The sequence below is a fragment of the Oryctolagus cuniculus genome, chromosome 6 (genome assembly GCF_964237555.1).
Source record: "Oryctolagus cuniculus chromosome 6, mOryCun1.1, whole genome shotgun sequence".
NCBI classification, from domain to species: Eukaryota; Metazoa; Chordata; class Mammalia; order Lagomorpha; family Leporidae; genus Oryctolagus; species Oryctolagus cuniculus.
This window is the reverse complement of record NC_091437.1, coordinates 27077743-27099268: the sequence shown is the minus strand read 5'-3', so window position 1 is coordinate 27099268 and position 21526 is coordinate 27077743. Positions and strand designations below refer to the sequence as shown.

At 36.5% G+C, this 21526-nt stretch overlaps 1 protein-coding gene across 21 annotated transcripts in view; it reads right to left on the bottom strand.

Moving 5' to 3' along the window:
- Window positions 1–1166: 1166 nt before the first annotated feature.
- MATR3 (matrin 3) overlaps window positions 1167–21526 on the bottom strand; it is a 48475-nt gene continuing 28115 nt past the window's right edge. For 12 of the 21 annotated variants that reach the window (XM_070075045.1, XM_070075047.1, XM_070075046.1 and 9 more), the window contains 14 exons: window positions 19703–20788; window positions 13991–14052; window positions 12981–13022; window positions 12533–12645; window positions 12232–12284; window positions 11357–11482; window positions 10794–10919; window positions 10417–10584; window positions 9045–9176; window positions 7760–7803; window positions 7295–7664; window positions 5087–5309; window positions 4516–4637; window positions 1167–2221 (listed from right to left, as the gene is read on the bottom strand). In XM_070075045.1, the coding sequence (XP_069931146.1) occupies window positions 2171–2221; window positions 4516–4637; window positions 5087–5309; window positions 7295–7664; window positions 7760–7803; window positions 9045–9176; window positions 10417–10584; window positions 10794–10919; window positions 11357–11482; window positions 12232–12284; window positions 12533–12645; window positions 12981–13022; window positions 13991–14052; window positions 19703–20614 (2544 nt within the window). In that variant the 5' untranslated portion in view covers window positions 20615–20788 and the 3' untranslated portion in view covers window positions 1167–2170. The remainder of the gene's footprint in view (window positions 2222–4515; window positions 4638–5086; window positions 5310–7294; window positions 7665–7759; window positions 7804–9044; window positions 9177–10416; window positions 10585–10793; window positions 10920–11356; window positions 11483–12231; window positions 12285–12532; window positions 12646–12980; window positions 13023–13990; window positions 14053–19702; window positions 20789–21526) is intronic. The other 9 variants (XM_070075050.1, XM_070075051.1, XM_070075054.1 and 6 more) reach the window with 3 other exon arrangements.

Below are 21526 nucleotides of genomic sequence, written 5' to 3'. Positions count from 1 at the left end.
TCTTAAAAGTCCAACAGAGACTCAAAATTTTTTTCTGTTGCTAACTTTTATAGAATGCTCTGTGGTGTCTGCAAATTTCTACTACATACCATGAACTGCTTTATCTCACAATTTTAAACACTAAAAGATCAGATTTTAAGTTTACCAGCAATGGGTAAAAGAAAACTGGAAAACAAATTCAAGGTAGTTCTCTAAGTTTCCCTTTCCCTTGTAATGAAAGACTTTAAAAGCTAAAATAATGGCAGGAAAAAATGTTCTGCAACTTTAGAGTGCAGGAAGGCAACAAAAAATGGCCTAAGTACTTAGCTCCTATCACCCATTTTGGAGAACAGGATGAAGTTTCTGGTTCCTGGCTTTGGCATGGCCCAGATTTGGCTATTAATAAGCAGATGGAAGATTTCTGCCTCTTGTCTCTCCCTCTCAAGTAAATACATCTTAATTAGGGACACCGAAATTATTCTTCAACTTGCTAAATTGAACAAATGTTAAGAGTTACAAAAAAGCTTTCATTGACAGGAAACAAAAATCTCACTGTACATGTAATGTTTTCTGTAGCTACTGTTAGTTAAAACTTGAAATTAAACAAAAGTGGGTAATTAGTAAAGGCTAAAATTGAAGTAACACTGGCAAGGATTTTTTGTACATGTTACATTAAAACAGTCATCCATACTTCAGGGTGAGAGGCTTTAAAATTTCACCCAACTATCTGAAATATCCTTTAGTATATTTGGGCCTGAAAGATAACTCCTATCAGTTATTTTTAAAATTAAAATTTTTTCCTCACAACAGATAATCTAGTACAAGAAGAAGCCCTGTTTAATTATTTCTAAAGGCTACCAGAACTAATTTTTGCTATTTGATGCAATTTTATTGTTAAACCAGTAGACATGTCTAAAACATGATCTTTTGATATTTCTTTGTATTTAACACTCTAAATTCACAAGATTTTAAAAATCAAAAGTTCCTTTTTAATTATGTAACAGGAACAAGAAATCCACCAGCATAAAAAGTTTAAAATTCAGATCTTTAGTAGCAGTCACACTCACTGTAGATTAAAAAAGTAATACTTTGTTAAAGCATGCACAAAACTGTAACAGTGAATAAAAACCACAACTGACAAATATATTGGTTAACATTCCAAACATGTATAACCAATGAACATGGCCTAGGGTTTTTTTTTTTATTGGTATTCACTTCAGTAACTTGAATCCACAGATATAAGCAGTATATAACCAGAAAGTTACAAGTAAACACAGATTACACATGCAAATTTCTGTTCACAAAGGTCACATGTGCAGGTACATGAATTAGAAGCGTGCGTCTAGAATTATGGCCAAACTGGTCTTAGAATGCAGAAATGTAAAATTACATCTTGAAAATATGAAGAGATGGTCTACACACTTCAGAAATCAAATGTTGCTTATACCAGAGATGTATGACAGCTACAGGATTCAAGTGACAAGCAGTAAGATCTCAAGAAATTAATACTGGTCAGAGAACGGGAACATTTTTACATTTCACTGAAAATACATTAACTACTAGAATACGAAATCTAGCAGGAACTCAGGGAAAAAAATTACAAAATCTAAAGTCAATTACTTAATATTTCTTATTATCTAAACAACAGCAACGACATTAAAAGAAAACTGCACCTGCATCTGAACTGCCAATCTCACATAATGAAGTCTTCCAAAACTGAAATACAACTAAAAAAGCTTCAAATCCAAATGAAAGGACTGCAAGGCTCAGATTAAAATGTGGAATGTTTCAGATGAAAGTAATAAAAATACACTTGGTTTTGTTCTTTATTGAATGGAATCAAAAGTTGACATTTCTTTGAAGCTTATAACTACTAAATTTCATTTTTCGCTGAATGGTTCTATGTTATTTTCCTTAGTGGTGCAAGTTGTCTTAAGTAGCTTACAGAGTCAATCTCTACAAAGTACTTTTGTCTGTTGTCATCCCGATAAAACAAAAACTATTTTTCATTAACTTAACCGTACACATATTTTTTGCTATAACACTTAACACATGAACAGACATCTATTATTTTTCCACTAAAACAAAAGAGTACAATAGTTTTCTCCTATCAGTATTGTATTTAAAAAAGGTTAACAATAAAAACAAAGAACCATTATTTTCTTTGAAATCATTAAGCTTCTTCAACATCTTAAGCTTCCTTCTTTTGCCGGCGTTCTTCTGCCAATTTATTCAGAAATTTCTGAAAAGAGAGGGGAAGAAAAGAATTACAGGACCAAAATCACTTAAGAAAAACATAACATACATGTTAATTCAAAAATGTAGTATTGCTCCACTTCTGATCCAGCTCCCTGCTAATGCGCATGGGAAAGCAGAAGTACTTGGCCCCTGCACCCATGTGGGAGACCTGGAAGAAGCTCCTAGCTTTGGATTGGCCCAGCTCTGGCAGTTACCACCATTTGGGGAGTGAGCCAGAAGAGGAAGATCTTTCTCCCTCCCTCCTTAACTCTTTCAAAGAAACAAATCTTAAAAAAGAGTGAGTTGATTTATATCAGTCAAGGGTACAAAAGTAAACTAATTCAGAGAATACTATAGTAAAGGGATTGGAAAAAACGATAAAAGGTGAAACTGGGTATTTAAATGTACATGCAACCTTGAGAGTTGAGAAAATGAAGATATTTAAGTTTACATAAAACTGATGCTACTGCTAGGAGAGATCAGTTAACATTAATTCATTAAATGTTTTATTTGTTAATCCATTGGACAATCATTTTCTTAAAAGACAGTAGCAAATATTTTTGTATTTGTTCAACTACTTAATTTTGCACTAAGTTGTAGCACTAAAGCAACAGCCAGGAACAATACTTGCAGAATTGCAAGGTAGCTAAGCTGTAACTATAGCTTACTGACCCCTACATGATTTCTAGACATAAGAAATCTGTTAAGACAGTATTGCAAATGGATTTAAGGGATAGAAGTCATTATATACCTAAAATGAAAACATTAACCCAAAACAAAAACAAAAACCCCTGACCACTCAGTTACGACAATTATCAATTAGTATGTCATTTTTTGCAAAGATACTTGTATTGAATTGCTTAACGGTAATTCCTTAACAAACTTGACAGATTCTTTAAAAAAGTGAGACCAAATTTCTAATTAAAAAGCATACTGTCACTGTTTAATACAGCACTGAATAAATGATATAAGTTGTCAATGGATGAGTGATCAGCTAATAGCTCTGCTAGCAACTGATTTATTTTTTTCAATAAAGTTGTATAGACTCTTCCAGGCAATACATACAGAAGTCCTCAAAAAGTATATGGAAATGCATATTATAAAAAACACACAGTTCAAAAATGTTATTGCAAAGTAAGGTTATTTCTAAAAATATGGAATTTGTTTGGTTTGGAATTATTTCCAAAGTTCAAGGTTAGCATCTATCTCATCAAGAGAAGAGTATGTCTGAAGACTACATACCATATACTTTAGCAAAAATGCTTGTGATCGGCCAGCGCCATGGCTCAATAGGCTAATCCTCCGCCTTGTGGCGCTGGCACACGGGGTTCTAGTCCCGGTCGGGGCACCGGGGAACCGGATTCTGTCCTGCTTGCCCTTCTTCCAGGCCAGCTCTCTGCTGTGGCCCGGGAGTGCAGTGGAGGATGGTCCAAGTCCTTGGGCCCTACACCCCATGGGAGACCAGGATAAGCACCTGGCTCCTGCCATCGGATCAGCACAGTGTGCCGGCCGCGGCGGCCATTGGACGGTGAACCAACAGCAAAGGTAGACCTTTCTGTCTTTCTCACTGTCTACTCTGCCTGTCCAAAAAAAAAAAAAAAAAAAAAAAAAAAAAAAGGCTGTGATCATTAAAAGCTTTGGATTTCAGATTTTCTTCTATTTAATTTGCAGAAACAAGTTTAAACACGAAATTCATTTGTATTTCACAGCTGTGCAAATTGACTGAAAATAATGTTATGAGGTTAGGTGTGGAATTTTCCACTTACGGTATGACAATGCTCAAAAGGTTTATTTCGGAGCATTTTAGAAAACAATTTATCTGAAGGCCCAAGTCCTTGGTCCCTGCCACCCACGTGGGAGACCTATAACAAGCTCCTGTGCTCCTGATTTGTCCTGGCCCAACCCAGGCCATTATGGCCATTAGGGTTCTGAACCAACAGATGGGAGTTCTTGTCTTTCCTTCTGTTAACTGTCTTTCAAATAAATAGAAAAATGTAAAAAGTACTCAATAGGGACATGGTCTTTTTTGAGTCTGAAAAAGTTTTATTATTCTACTGGGCTAGAAATCATAAAACTGTCATTTGATTAAAGTGAGTTATGACTAGGAGTTAAACAGATGTTTCTAGAACCTATTAATGCTTAAAATCACCAATAAAGAAAAATGTTACCTTTAGGATAAAGCTCTGAACTACATTTAGAGATATACTGTACACATAATACTTATTATATTTATTTCTGTAACTTGATATTCTATTAAGTTTTTACCAAAAAACTCTCCTCCTTTAGATTCAGCCTTACCTTTAATTTCTGATAATGAGGAAGGCTGCTGCAATGAGTATTCTTTGCAACTTCTTCATTTGTATAAAAGAGTGAACACAGCTTACAGTAAAACCCTGTTTTAGGTATCACATAGTCTATACCTAGAAACACAAATATACATTCTTACAAATTTAGGATTCTCAAATCTTTTTACCTGTCAATATAATCTGAATCAGACATTATATTATTGAGAAGTCCAATACAGCCTATGCTAAAAGCAAAGCAAAAAAATCATACTATTAGTTTGGTTTGTCTCACCTAATGGCATAATGGTACTCTTAAAAGATAAACATTAACACAGAAAAATCAAAGTCAATGTGCAATTTTCAGAACCCTTTATGAGAAAGAGAACACATTATGAAATGGCAACATAATACAAAATCAGGAGACATGTTTCAAGAGGAAAAGAGCTATTTATCAATTACGATTTATCACTTGTTCCCAACCAAAAAAAACTATTTAAAACACTATCAGAGTACAACTCATTTCACTAAGAGTCTTTTGAGGGAAAGGGGTGGGAAATGGGGAAGAACAAAGCCTTAAAGCTCACCAACAGGAACATTGGGCTGATATGGTCCAATTCTATACTCATCTGGGATTGTATAGTCCTCCTTGTTCTCATCGCTTTGGCCATCTGCATTTTCACTTGTGTCTTTGCTGGGATCGTCAGCATTCTCAGCAGATTCAGCACCTGGTTCTGCATTTTCCTCATTTTTAATTCCATTTTCCAACGCTGCTTCATTTTCTTGATCAAGTTCCTCGATCTTGTCCACCTTAATTTCAACCAAACCATCATCATTTTTGTCACCAGATTTAAATGCCAAGCCCGATTTACAAAGTTTCTAAGTTCCGAATCTTATCACCAACCTCATCTAGAGTGACAAAACTTTCCATATTCCCTGGGAAACGACGATGTTAAGACAAATTTACTCTGCAACAATTATCTTGTAGCATCCCTTCCATTTGTGTTACTTGAAGGGAAAGCGCGTCTTTGCCTTTATTCATTAATTACTGACTGTCCTTTCTCCCCCAAAATCACTGATGATTTTCTAAAACAATTTGTTCTAAAACTAAATAACTGGGGCTGGCATTGTGGTATAGAAGGTAAAGCTGCTGCCTGTGATGCTGGCATCCCGTATGGGCACTGGTTCTTTATCTATCTCTCCCTCTTGCAAATAAATAAGTAACTCTTGAAACAACAACAACAAAATGGAATCAACCAAACAACGACAACAACAGACCCTAAATAGTGAAAGCCTTGCTTCATACAGAGAGCGGAAAATAAATTATATAAGGATTTCATATTCTACACTTTGAGACACTTTCTGCTAAGTAATGTGAGAGAGAGAGGCATTTGGCATAATGGTTAGGTTGCCTGGGTTCTGAAACAGAGTACCTTGGTTTGACCCTGGACTCCAGCACCTGATTCCAGCTTCCTGCTAAAGTGCAGGACCTGGTAGGTAGTGGTGATGGCTCGAATAACAGGGTCTTTACCTTTCAGCTAGAGACCTGGACTAAGTCTGTGGCCTGCCTTTGGCCTTGGCTATTATGGGTATTCAGGCAATGAACCAGTAGATGAGAATTTTCTTTGAGGTAAATTTCTAAAGAAAGAAGAAATTTGTCAACTAATCTGATAAACAAGTACGTGATACTATTTGCAAGACAATACCTTAAAATTTAACTGTCACATAGAGAAAATAGTATTAAGGTTCAAAATCAAGCTCCAGAGTAAAAATGCTGAGGTGTAAATTTTGGCTGCACCTCTTAGAGTAATAATCCACAACCAAACACTCCAGCCAGAAAAAAAGAGAAAAGTTACTGATCACGGACGGCATCAATACCTGGGATTACTAACTTTTTAAGTTTGTTTAGAAGGAACAAATGGGATACGTAATAAAATCCTCATTTTTGGATGGGTGTTTTGCCCAGTGGCTAAGACACCTACATCATACATCAGAGCACCTGAGTTCAATTCTTGGCTGATTCTAGCTTCCTGATAATAGAGACCCTGGGAAGTATGAATGACTACTTACGTGGCTATATTCCTGAAAACCAGAAGGGAAGCATGGATTGGGTGCTTGGCTTCTGGATTCAGCCTTATCTACTCTGAGAATTTGGGGATATAAACAGCAAAAAAAGCACCAAAATCAGTTTCACCCTACATTGCAAGAGCCATAGGCGCTTTTCAAAGGCATTTTCATTTTCTAATCCTTATCAGGTAGTAAGTAGTTCACCATGGGTCTTTTGTTTTATCCCATATTTTTGTGTTTAAAAAGGTGCACTCAAAGGCTGCCTTATCAGTACTTATAAAGTATCACTACAACACAAAAGTATATTGTTTTAAGTGCTAATCCTCTGCCTAGCGGCGCCACACCCCAGGTTCTAGTCCCAGCTGCTTCTCTTCCAGGCCAGCTCTCTGCTATGGCTCGGGAGTGCAGTGGAGGATGGGCCAAGTGCTTGAGCCCTGCACCCACATGGGAGACCAGAAGAAGCACCTGGCTTCTGGCTCCTGATCAGCGCGATGCGCTGGCCGCGGCAGCCATTGGAGGGTGAACCAACGGCAAAAGACCTTTCTCTCTGTCTCTTTCTCTCTCACTGTCCACTCTGCCTGTCAATAAATAATTAATTAATTAAATAAATAAATATATGGTTTCTGTGTGATATTTTCATTAGAAATGACATTATTCTCTTTCAGTGACCCTACTTACATAAATAATTGGAAAAGTTCCTCTAGTGTTTTATTAAAATAAGCAAATACCTTTTTAAGCTTTTTCTTTGCTGCAGTTGAAGCACTTGTATCTTTTTTCACAGCTTTGTCTGAAGGTTCCTTTTTCCCATCAGAAGCAACATCACCTAAGTTAGCAAGATCGGTCTCATCTCCCACTGAACTGCCACTTTCTAGTAGTGCTGCTGCTTCTTCTTCATCTACAAGTAGTTCATCTTCAGATTCAAGAAGCATATTAGGTTCTTGTTCTGTCTGGTCATCCTTTGTATCTTTCTCACCATCTTCACCTGATTTCTCTTCTTGTTCTTTACCTTCAGTTGTACTTTCAGTCTTCTGGGAGCCATCGGTTTTGGATTTCTTATCACTTGGAGATTCTTTGCCATCTGGAGAGTAAGATCTTTTTCTGGAATAAGAAAAATAACACAATAATTTTTCTAAGTTAAAAAATAATCAATTTAACATTCTAGCATATGTAAACACATGGAAAAATAAAATTACCGGGACTTATCCTTTTTCAGTAAGTCAATGCCTCTGTTGGGAATCTAAAAGATAAAAAGTTTCACACACATTAAAATATACCCACTGGAGAATATACAATTATCCACTTCACTGATAACATTCAAGAATGTAAACTGCCTATATTCAAAAGCTCCTAAAATTAACAAAACAGAGTAAATATAAACATTTTAACAGTTGAGGTCAGCGCTGTGATGTAGTGGGTAAATCACCGCCTGTTGGTGCTGGCAATCCCATATGGGCGCCAGTTGGAGTCCTGGCTGCTCTACTTCTGATACAGCTCTCTGCAGTGGCCTGGGAAAGCAGCAGAAGACGGCCCAAGTCTTTGGGCCCTTGCATCTGCATGAAAGACCCAGAAGAAGCTCTTGGCTTCGGATTGGCTCAGCTCCAGCTGTTGCAGCCATCTGAGGAGTGAACCAGCGGATGGAAGACCCCCCCCCGCCAACGCCTGTCTGTAGCTCTTTCAAATAATAAAGCTCTAAAAAATTTTTTTAGTAACAAAACTCCACTAACATAACATTTCAGATAAAAATAATGAAGAAGTATTCTCTCCACAGAACTAGTTTAGGGGCCATTATCATGGTATAGCATATAAAAGCTGGCTATGATGCCAGCACCCACATGGGTGCCAGTTCCAGTCTAGGCTGCTCCATTTCTGTTCCTACTCCCTGTAAATGCAGCTGAGAATGCAGCAGAAGAGAGCGCCTACCACCTATCCAGGACAAACAGATATGAGTTCTGGGCTTCTAGCTTTCCCCTAGACCAACTCTGGCTATTGCAGCCATTTGGGGTATGAATCAGCAGATGGAAGATCTTTAACCGTTTTTCAATAAATAAATATCAAACAAAACAAAACAAAAGAAAACCAAACCTCAAAGGGCTGGTGTTGTGGTTTAACAGGTAAAGCCACCAACTGTGACACAGGCATCTCATAGAGGTGCCAGTTTCCTAGCTCCAGCCTGGCTTAGTCTTGGCTGTTGCAAGCCATCTGGGGCATGAATCAACAGATGAAGATCTCTGTCTCTCCCTCTCTCTCTGTAACTCTGATTTCCAAACAAATCAATAAATCTAAAAAAACAAACAAAAAACCCCACAACAAAAATGCTCAAATTTAAAACCAGTTGCTACTACAAAAGATGGGGAAAAGGTTGTTCTCTTTAATAAATAAATCTTGTATTTTCAATGCATAAAATTGCTTGCAAGGATGTTGTAACTCAAAATATATGAAAACAACATTTTTACAGATGACAAATCAAATGTTACATACCCTCAGTACCAGTTTTTTATATTTCTCAGACAGGTCAACCTTCACACACCTCCCTTGGAACCAAAGTGCCTTTTTCAAACAATGGTCAACCATTGCCATTGCATCTTCTCTGGTTTCCATCTCTATAAAGGCCTGAAATTAAATAAAAAAAAAAGGGGGGGGGGAATTAACTTTCACAGAATTGAGCTTTCATTTTTTGTTCTATTTTCTTTGCCTTAGTACTTGGGTTAACGTCACCCATGTGGGAGGCCCAGTCTTGGCAGCAGTGGGGCATTTGGTGAATGGGTTAGTGGATGGAAAATCCCTTTCTCTGCCTTAGGAGTACATTAAGTAAGTAAATATTGAGGGGCCAGGGCTGTGATGTAGCTAGCAGGTAAGGCTGCCACCCAGCAATGCTGGGATCCCATATGGCCGCTGGTTCAAGTCCTGGCTGCTCTACTTCTGATCCAGCTCTCTACTATGGTCTGGGAAAGCAGTAGAAGATGGCCCAAGGCCCTGGGCCTCTGCACCTGTGTGGGAGACCTGGAGGAGGCTCTTGGCTCCTGGCTTTGGATCAGCGCTGTTCCAGCCGTTATGGCCATCTGGGGAGTGAACCATTGGATGGAAGACCTCTCTCTCTGCCTTGCCTTCTCTCTGTGTGTAACTCTATCAAATACATAAATAAATAAATCTTAAGGAAAAAAGAGGGGCTGACGTTGTGGCGTAGAAGGTAAAGCCGCCACCTGTGGTGCCAGCATCCCATTAGGGCACTGGTTCGAGTCTCAGCTGCTCTACTTCTGATCCAGCTCTCTGCTACGGCCTGGGAAAGCAGTAGAAGATAGTCCAAGTCCTTGGACCCCTGCACCCATGTGGGAGACCTAGAGAAAGCTTCTGGCTCCTGGCTTCAGACTAGCGCAGCTCTCGCCCTTGAAGCCAATTGGGGAATAAACCAGCGGATGGAAGACCCCCCTCTCTCTCTGCGTAACTCTTTCAAATAAATAAATCTTTAAAAATAAATAAACATTAAAATAGTGCATCAAAATAAACCCACAACTTTTAATTCCACTTTTATATATATGTATATCATATAATGCTAATGGAATGAGAAAAATTAAACTTATGTGCTCAAATACATTTAAAAGCAAATCCTAAAAACAAGTGCTCAGAGCCTGTGCAAAGGAAAAAAATATTTACTTTTTAGGTCGTACTTTTCAATATTCATTCACTGCTTACCATGAACAGTTCATCACCATATGGCTAAGTTAACTATATGATGATGATGATAACTACTTTCATTACTAAACATGAAGCTATATTGGTACCTTAGAGCATTTTAAAAAAATCTTTTTCAAATCCTCCATTTCTATGTGTACATATATGATGTGCGTATTACCTGACTTTTCATCCTCATCAGTATGTAATTCTTTATTTTCCCATAAGGTTCAGCAAGTTTGAGCACAGCACTATCAGAATAGCCAGAATGGGGCAAATTGCTGAGATGTATCACACGTCCAAGCTCTTGCTTTTGGTCAAATTTCTGATCCGGCTTTCCCTCAGGTTTCTTCAATAAATGAAAGGGCGGGGAGGGAGGATGAGAAAGAGACAAGGGCAAGTCAATGCTGACAGGCATGCTATAATCATTATTAAATAATTTAAGAATATCCTAATTCTTAGCAACAATTTCACATAGCCAGAGCTAATATACTGTGAAACAATGTATTAAACTGTGTGGTTATACACAAAATAAAGAGACAGTCATATATATATTACCTTTATTCTTTTATACTTCTGGGACAAATGAACTCTAACTGGCTTGCCAAATACTAATGCTGGTGTGGTTGTATAATAATCCACTGCAGCCTGAGCATCTTCTGTGGTTGCCATTTCAATAAATGCCTGAAATTGTACCCAAAAAATATATTTATTTCTAAAAACAAAATGCTCAAAATGTTTCCAGACAGTGTATCTAATCACCAAAAAGAAAACATTTTGAAGAATCGAGAAAAAACAACTTTGCCAATTTGCTATTCACAATAGTAAACTCATTCGTCGCTGGCATCTTTTTGATACAGGTCTGAAACAGCTATACAAAGAATTTTCCTTTCACAGCCCTAATCGTAGTATAATAATAATGACTACTACTACTTAAGGATAATTTATAAATTCACAATAATCTACTAATACTAGAATAGACATATTTTAAGTTTACCTCTATTATATGCAAAATAGATTATTTAAAAATTACATTGGGTTCCTTTTGTTATTCAACATCATTTAGTTCCTTTAGGAAATATATTAGGGGTATGAATAACTATGTTTATTTCCATTCATACCTCATTAATTTTATTTAGAATCAGATGATTTGAAATGACTCCAAATGGTTCCACCAGCTGTAGCAGTTGGTATCTCAAGTTTTTCCCTCGTTGAAAATCCATGATGTGAACAACTCGGCTTGTTTCCTATATATCAGGAAAATACCATGTAAGTAAAAATGTCTTTAAAAACAGTATAAAACAGCTTACACATCAGAATTTATATAACCTATAATTAACTAGAAAAGTAATGAAAATAAAGCTGAATACTCTAGAGAATTTAAAATACTACAGAGGCAATGTGAATGTCATTTGGGTAAATTCTAACTATCACCAAATGGTTAGGTTATATTATCTCAAACTTTGAAAAGGTATTGGCATAGTAAGTTTTATTTATTCGAAAGGCAGAACAAGGAAGGAAAGATATCTTCTATTTGCTAGGTCACTGTCCTAATGCTTACAGAAGCTAGATCAGAAGCAGAGAACTTGAACCTAGGTACTCCAAATATGGGATGCAGTTGTCTCAAGTGATGTCCCACCTACTGTGCAAAACACTAGCCTGTCATTTTTATATTGAATACTGGTACATACTGGATATCAAGGTTCCTAAGATGCTCAATCAAGTTTAGACAGCCCTAAAAAAATTATATATGGGCCAGCATTGTAGCATAGTGGGTAAAAATCGCAAGTTATGATATCAACATCCCATATCATCACATCATCCTGAGTCCCAGCCTCTTGGCTCAAGCTGGCACAACTTCAAGTTTTTACTATTATCAATGCCATGCAAACTATACCAGTCTTTCTATAATAGGTAGCATGACACAGATTCAGTTATTTTTTAAATCACACTCCCAAAACAGTAAATGAAGTAAAAGCAATTTCTGTATACTGACCACTCTGCCTTTCTGCATGTGTCTTGGTCCTTGCAGATTCCCATTTCCAGCACCTTTATGGAGGAAAAAGTATGTTTAAGCTTTTAAGAAACAACACTTGCAGTTAATAATTCTTTTAAATTGAAAAAAGACAAATTTCAAAGACAAATGAGAGGATATTACAATTATATATGATTAGTATGTCTTTTCATGCAGTGAATTTTAAGTAATATTTGAGTAAGCCTTCTTATGCCTAGTCACTACATTTAATTTTCATGGTAAAACTATTAAAGGAGAGGTAATATGAATTTCACATAATCACCCAGATTTCCTCTTGGGCCAACTGCTGGTCCCCCAAGATGAAATGAGGGAGGTGGAGGTCCCAGAATTCCTGGTGCTGGATTTGTAGACTGCTGCAACATGAATGGATCACCCCTGGTAACATGAACAGATATAATATAAATATAAAGAAATAATTAAGATTCACTGTTAAAACACCCCTTGTATGACTATGAGCAGTTCAACATTTGAGAGAATTTGTATGTGAAGTAACTGGAGGGAGTGGGGGGTGGAAAAGTCCTGTAATAACAGTTAAAATAAAAGCAACAGAATTTCCTAAAAATTCTTTCACTATGACTTTTGATCAACGCTCACAATCACAATCAGTAAACAAAACTCTGGAAATACTTGTTTATGAAATGTTGAAAGCTAAACAAACTCCTTACATTGAACTCCTTTACAAACAAAAGCTTAAAAATTTTTCAACTTACATTGTGTGTCCTGTATCATTGTCAGGATTCCATTCTGGATAGCTTTAAAAAGACCAGAAAATTAACTTTAAAATAAAACTTTCCCTCTCATAAAGTAGCCTTGTTTGACCTCTAAAATAGAGAGCATTTATTAGTAAAGTTATCTGAGAGTCTAGGTGTTAGACATATCAGCTTTAAAATATGTAATATAGGTATTTCAAAAGAATAATTGCAGAACTTCAAAATAATTCAAATGAATGAGAATGAACTTATTCTACATTGTTTGTAAATGTAGGTTGAAATTAAAATTTTCCTATATTTGTTAAATGACAAGGAAGAAAAATGCTGTACAAGGAATTAGAAATGTAGATTGCATAGAGAAACAAGATCAGACTACAGGTTTTTCTTCTCCTATATTAAATACCAAGAGCAGAGTTGGAATGTGGCACTAGAAAGACAGGAAAAGCCCCAAGAGAGCTAAGCATATGTGAAAACTACAATTCTAATGACAATGGACTTTATGTGCTACTTAAACAGGCTGTTTCTTTAGGAATTCCATTACATTGTAGCAGTCTAACTTAGAACCAGTTATCTCAAAAGCAAAAACAAAAAACAAAAACAAATAAAACAAACCCAACACAGATCATAAAGGATTTTTGCTTGATAACTAATTAATAACTATGAATGACCACCCACCAATCTTCTACATTTTTATACCCAAATTTGCTATTAAGAGCACCATCAATGAATCTTTCCAAATGCCTTCATTAAGTCTATTAAAATTTCAGTTCGTATCAAAAGGGCCAATATGACTCTTAGAATAATATTAAACAACAAAGCATCACTATCACTGCATCTAAGACTCAATGTAGGATTCCAGATCTAAACAATTGTAATTTGTATTGCCTAGACATTATCAACTATGTGACAATAGCACTGTGGATATTACAAGTCAATGATGAACTCCCAAAAACCAAATGGCTGTTTCTGATTCACGACAAGGATGCTTTAAAGGTATTTCAAACTCCTACATTTCAAGAAGAAGCTGGCATCGACGACTGTGACTTGCTCCATTGATATGTTGACTCCACTCCTGCAGCAAAGTAAATTAGTAGAATTAACAAAAATAAAGCTAAAATATTTTCATCTGAACCATTCAAACTATAGGACGTTACTGTCTGTGCACTATCATAGGATGTACATACACTTGCTCATTCATCAAATCAAACTGATTTAATTTAAGACCATATCTGAGTTCTTGAAGCTTGATCCTGCCCTCAAATACGCTATGCACATTCTTGGAAAAACTGGTTAATTTGGTCAACATAATTAGAGACCTAACAGGGAAAAGATGACAGAGTTAACAAAGGTCAAGAGAAGTAACTGACCTTGAGTTCAGTCAGGCATGTTAATTTCTGTGGTTGACCAAACTGAAGCATTCACTGTGTATTTGTATCACTCTAAATCATAAAAATGTTTATACTGCTTTCCTAGAAAATGAATGCTATACATGTGAGTAATCAGATAAAATTAGAATCCTTCATTCATCCTTTGAGGAGTGTTCCAAGTATACTACTTACTAAATATGTAGTAAAAAATATTAGGATTACCAAAAAATGCTAATGTGTTGGGGTGTTGGGAGGGGAAGGGGGTCGCCCAAGAGCACTGAGGCACAGCAGGTAAAGCCACTGCCTCTGAGGTCAGCACGCCATAACTGTGCACTAGTTCCTGTTATGGCTGCTCCACTTTCAATTCAGCTCCCTGCTAATGTGCCTGGGAAAGCAGCACAAAGTGGCTAAGTGTTTGGGATTCTGCCATCCATGCGGGAGACCTGGTTGAAGCTCCTGGCTTCGAATTAGCTCAGCCTTGGCCGTTGCAGTCATTTATGAAGTGAACCAGCACTCTCTCTCTCTTCCCCACCTCTTTCTGTAACTGTATCTTTCAAATAAATCAATAAACAAAACCTTTAAAAAGAAAAAATGAATGAAAACAGGAATGGTTTGTCTAAAAAAATGCTACCCATTTATCAAAAACTTAGAGTCTCTATTATATTTTCCCAATATAGAGAAGCAAACACTAAGGAATGTCTGTTTCCAAATGTTAAGGAGGTAAATACTACATTCTACCAATATTTGCTTCCTTGTGGTTTTAGTCTGAAGGAATTTTCTTACTTCACTTAAATATTTTCCTTTCTTTAGGAACAAATTTTCAAATATAGCCAATATAAGTAGTTAGGAAAAGCAAGCTCTGCTACCAGAATGTCTAGGTTCCATCCTCAAATTGCAAATACTAGATATGAATCTTTGGTTTGTAAAGATTCTATGTTCACTGTGACAATATTCTCAGAGAATTGTTGTGGAAAATCAAGTAAGTTAATAAAGGCAAACTGCTTCTCAGAACATTGTCAGGCACGTGGAAAGTGTTCAAGGGAAAAAAAAAAAAACCAACAATTTCTGCTTTACAATCACTACTGATTTTTCAAAAACTGAGCCAGTATCTGTAATACCTATACTACCTGTAATACCATTATAATTATTGGGATATAAAATATGACTGGACAGGTGAGCATCTGACCAAACAGTTAAGATGCCACTTGGGATGCCTGTATCCCATACCAGAGTGTCTGGGGCTAGATTCCCAGCTCTTGCTCCTGGTTCCAGCTTCCTGCTAATGTAGGCAGAGGTGATGTCTCAAGTAGCTGGGTTTCAGTTACTCATGTGGGAGATGCAGTTTGAGTTCCCAGTTTTGTGGCTTTGGCTTGGTCCCTCTCTGGCTGTTGTAGATATCTGAGTGAACCAGTGGATGAGTATTCTGTCTCTCTCAAATAAATAAATATATACATTTAAAAAAAGGTCAGGCAATGTATTTTTTTTAAGGGGAGAGGGTTGGTCTCAAAACTAAACTACAACAGGATACCAAATTATAAGATAAACCTTTCTGAAAACCTTCAGAATGGTATTTTATAAATACTATCTTGATTTTTCAAAAAATAATTTGTATTACAGCAGTCTCCATATACTCCTATGCCCTATTAAAATTAACTAAAGCTCTGTGGAAAAAAACCACACAACTATATGGAATATAGCCAAACAAAATGGTACTTCCTTACAACTTGGGGAGCTTTCAATTACTATTCCCATGTATCTCAAAGATAAGATTATCTTCTAAAAGTAATGGCTAAAAGGAATTCAAATAGATCTCCCCGGCTGGCTCTAAAATTAGATATTTGGAAACACACACCAACTTTCTTTTTTTTTTTTTTTTATCCTTTTTTTTTTTTTTTTTTTTGACAGGCAGAGTGGACAGTGAGAGAGACAGACAGAGAGAAAGGTCTTCCTTTTGCCGTTGGTTCACCCTCCGATGGCCGCCGCGGCCGGCGCGCTGCGGCCGGCGCACCGCGCTGATCCGATGGCAGGAGCCAGGAGCCAGGTGCTTTTCCTGGTCTCCCATGGGGTGCAGGGCCCAAGCACCTGGGCCATCCTCCACTGCACTCCCTGGCCACAGCAGAGGGCTGGCCTGGAAGAGGGGCAACCGGGACAGAATCCGGCGCCCCGACCGGGACTAGAACCCGGTGTGCCGGCGCCGCTAGGCGGAGGATTAGCCTAGTGAGCCGCGGCGCCGGCCCACCAACTTTCTATTTGTAAAGCAACCATATTTGACTTGTTGGAGGCCATTTTAAAAACAGCCATAAGCAAGAGTCACCATGGGTAAAGTTCACAAAATCTAAAAGAGGAATTAAACATACTGACTTCGAAAGTTTCTGAACTAAAAATTTTCAGATTTTATTAAAAATAGCCTTAAGAAGTAATATTTTAGGTCGAGAATACATATTAACTATTAGGGATGCTCCTAATTCACAGGAGATTGAAAGGGTATGTAGCTAAATAGAACTATTTCCAATCCCCCATGTTCTTTAAAGGTTCAAACTTATAGTAAAAGTGTGGCTGGTTTTCCCAAGTGCTGGAAAGAAGGCCAAGAAGAGGAAATCAGTTGTGTACCTCCCAAACCGACCATTACTAATATGTACCACAATACCTGATCTCTTACTGCTTGGTTTGGTTTAAGGTGAGGAATAACAGTCAAAGATTAAAAACAAAACCCTATTATCCTGGGATTTTTACACTGAGGCAACTCATTACATGAGACTGATAAAGAATAAGGACTCTTTTGAATTCAGAAGTTTCTGTAGGAAAACTACATTCACCTTGATGTCTTTGAGATGTTACATAAACAGAGAATAATTTGGGAAATACTTCCAGAATGGTAGAATAAAGAATAATTTAAGGGCTTCTAGAAACTCTAAAAGGAAAAATATGAACTCAAGTGACAAGACAGCAAAAGGGCTGTAGTGGGCAATTTTCTTTTAAGTAGAAGGAACTTGAGGGAAGTTTGAGATTGTGTAGAAAAGTAATGTGACAATCTAACATGACCAAGAGAGAGATAAAAGCAATACCAAGTCACCTAAAAATATCAAAATTAAATGGCATTTCATGATGACAAATTAGATCATGTTTTTCATTTTATTTCATAGTAAGAGGAACTTCTGATCATGTAGCCTACTTAACATTACCACTAAGTGAAAAGAACAGATTTTCCAAGTTATGCAGCAGTACCAGAGAGCAGGATTAAATGTTCAAAAATTTTTCATTATCTACTTCCAACACAAGAATTTTGTCTGAAGTAATTTCTATATTAGTTATAAAATGAGAGGGGTTTAATGCTAAAATGAATACTTTTCAATAATGCAGATACAGACAAACATCAGGTATATCAAGGCAACTAAAATTAAGAGAACCCATTATTTAAACTTCTTACAATTGGGCCAACTTACAAAGGCCTCTTAAATAGTTCTTAAATGTACTCAGTATTTTGACATACTTCCAAAACTAGCTAGGAACTAATATTTTTACCAGCTAAAAGCATCTCTTAAACTAGGGTAAGGTGTGTTACTCTAGAATCTTATTCCATCAAATATTTTAAAACGCTTTGGTTAATTTACATTCCTTTAACTTATTAGCCTTCTTGAGAAACTAGCAAAATTTGGAAAGAAAATAAAAATCATACATAAAAACAACCTTCTCTGATAAATCTCTTCCTGGTTCCTTTCTGTGTTCTTTTTATGACTTCAGTAACAAACTTTAGTCATGTTAAGTATTTTTCTTGGAATTTAGATTCCAAGAAGACTGTTCAGACTGCCACTTCTATTGTTTCTTTATAAATAGGCAAGAAATAAGAGAAACTGGAGTCACTGAAATTTAATGAATGTTTTCATTGTTAGTTCATACCAGACCTAAAACTTGAAATTGGTACTGAACAAAAACTAAAATAAATTTCATGCCATATTAAGCATAGCCAAGAAATATGCAAAAAGGTAACACCAAAAACACTTACCAAATAAAATTTGCTGACTTTATGAGTATGGGGTTCTACTTCGCAAATGAAAATAAGTAACTAAATTTAGCATATTAATCAATTTTGGTATAATTTAAAGGCTAAAAGGAAAAAATATTGAGGTCCAAACAGGAAAAGTAGTGACTGATAACCCTCTTTAGTGGAATATTAAAAACGTAATCTGTAATAATTTAGTCTACTAAAAAATCAATACTCACTAAAAATGCATTTCAAAGGAATAGCTATGAAAAGAAAATGATCCTTTCAGAAGTTACTGTAAAGAAAAACCCTGTAACAGTAACCATCAATTTAATGGCAGCAACTTGTTCTAGTTAAGTAGAATAACTAATACAGCTCATCAGAAAAAATGGATGTTCACAGTTTATAGATCTAGCTAATGGGGTATAATGTTGACTTAAAGTCAACTGCACTATATATTTGGAAAAAAAAAAAAAGTGAGAATGAGTAACATTGAATAAGTTGAAAGAGAAAGGACAATGTATTTTAAAGGGCATTTTGAAAAAGTTCCCATCTTGGTAGATGTGATAATTAAAGCAAAGGAGAACTAGATTTTTTTTTTAAATGACTATACCAGAAGTCTAAACCTAAGTCAGAAAAGAATTTGCTTATGACGAACACAGAGCAGGATACTGTAGTAGTTGATTTGTTCAAGTCTCTAAAGGGATAGGATGCAATATGGGATAATAAAAAGTGAGTTTTGAAGTATGTTTAAGGAAGTTGTGGAAAAGGAGAAAAAAAATGATGAAAAATTTCAGTCACAGTATGAGAGTTTGTGTTAAAGGGAAATTAAAAAAGGAAGAATGAACTAATCTAAAATATGAAACATACTGAAACAAACACCAGGGCTCTACATTAACTCTTTCCCTGTAGCCACAGATAAAGAAAAAAAGAGAATTGTTCAAGAATACATCTTTACTACATACAAATCAGCAACCAAGACAGATGGAGAGCTGAAATCTAGCATCCTGGATGGCAGAGCACATTGACTGCAAAAAAATATTTAAAACGATTCAACAAGTAGCAGACAAAAAAATAAATAAACCTGCTTAAATATATGATTAAGAAGAACATACTGATGCCAAAAACCAGCAAGATAATCCCAGTGATGACAGCTTTGTGGCCAGAAGTAATCTAGGCAGATTGTATTAATGTAAAGCCCTGGTTTAAAATGCTCAAAAACAGTTACTTCCAAATAAAGTGTTCTCAAAAGTATAAAAATTCTTGATCACTCAGTGTCATCAGACTACAGAATTAGAGTAAAGGATATAGGCAAATACAGAATTGGCACTACAATGTAAAAGAAATTAGAAGTATCTGTTGCATCAACTCACCTTATTAGAATGAACTGGCAAATCACATATAGAGCACAGATGGGGATAACCCTTCGGTAAGAGTCCATGGAAGTCTTCAATATTGCTACTTGGAGGAGCGCCCCTCTTTTTCTCAAAGAGAGATCTCTCTTGTAAGGGACCAGGACCACGTCCCATTCTCTCATACTCACTGTCAAATTTATGATAGTTATGCGAGGTCTCACCAAAAAAAGAATCATCCCTACACCTTTCTCCATCTCTTAATCTGTCATCTTCATAATCCATTCTGTCATAATAACCAGATTCTTGAGAACGACTTCCATGGTCATAATCAAGCACTGGGTTGAGACTAGGACCACGATCATCAAAACTATCTCTTCTAAAGTGCCTTTTTTCTTCCCAATCATCCCTAGGTACTCTGTATGGTGGCTCCCGTGTAGCAGATCTGCCATCTCTACCATAACTCAATGTAGGGCCTTCTTCAGTTCTCCTCCTTTTAAGCTGTAGAAGGATCTGGGGCAAATTCTCAGGAGTAATCTTGTCCTCTGGATAACGACTCAGTTCATCTAAGTCTCTAGCAGACAGACCAAAGCTGGCCAAAATGTTACTGGCCTGGTCTGCATCTCCACGGTGTTGAGAAGACAAAGGGAGTGGACCTCTACTTCCAATGTTAAATATAGACTGCAAATTATGGGAAGAAGTACTAGCAGAAGACAGTGCACTATGAGCTCCTTGTTGATTCAATGAAGAACTCATTCCAAGATTCATTAAACTAGCAAGGCGTGCAGTACCCTGGTTCATCCTTCCAAGAGATGCTGGCATACTTAAAGACTGGGTAGCAGCAGCAAGAAGGCCTATTCCTGCTGCAGACAGGTCACGCCCATGACCCTGTGAGTCCCTACCGAGAGATGACTGCTGGAATGACTTGGACATTGTAGAACTATCTCTTGTCTACTTTATAGATTAAAAAAAATTTTTTTAAGACGGCCAAAAAGAAAGCTCAAGCTAGAAAGCTAGGTTAACTTTGCTTCAAAAAATGGTAACGCCAAGAAAAAGGATCAATAAGGACTGTAGAATCTTCTTCAAGCTGAGAACCAGCAGACAACTCTGTAGAAAAATAAGCAATTTTAGTCATAAATCCCTTTAAGTGGATGCCGTTTTTTAAGAAAAAAAAAAAAAACTTATGCATCATGTTGATTAAAAAAAAAACAATTAAGATCTCAAACTTACAAGGAATTTATTACATATCTTAAACAGATTTCAGATGTATGCAGAGCCTGCATATAGATACTTAAAAAGTAATGTTTCACACTGAAGTTTAACTACTAAAGGGAATTTCATACTGAGTTTAAAAACATTTAAATTGAAGGGTTAGATGTCTGAGCACATCAAAACTTCAGTAAAAACTTAAGATGGGTTTCTTCTTTTGGAAGAATAAAAATACACCCTATGGTATGATGCTTAAGTTCCAGGAGAAGACTAAAAACAAAAACAAAAACAAAAAATCAACGACAGCAAGTCAAAAGATGAATCAGCTTTGGAAAATAAGATCTTTTACCACTATCAGAAAGAACCAAGTAAAATCACAAGTAAATGAAGCTTAGGTGTAAAGTACCTAGTGTAAGATCTAAGACCAAACATAATAGTTGAGACCTTCATGCAGCAAAACCAATTTGAGGTGAAGACAGATGTAAGTAAGAAAAACAAGTCATTATCTATAGTTTTAAGGATTTCTGCTAACGTAATAACTAACCGCCTTTTTGACTGACCACCATCCTACATCAGGCAGTGCTTATTTAAAATCTAATTTTATAAGGTTAAGGACCACTAACTCTGGTCAGTACA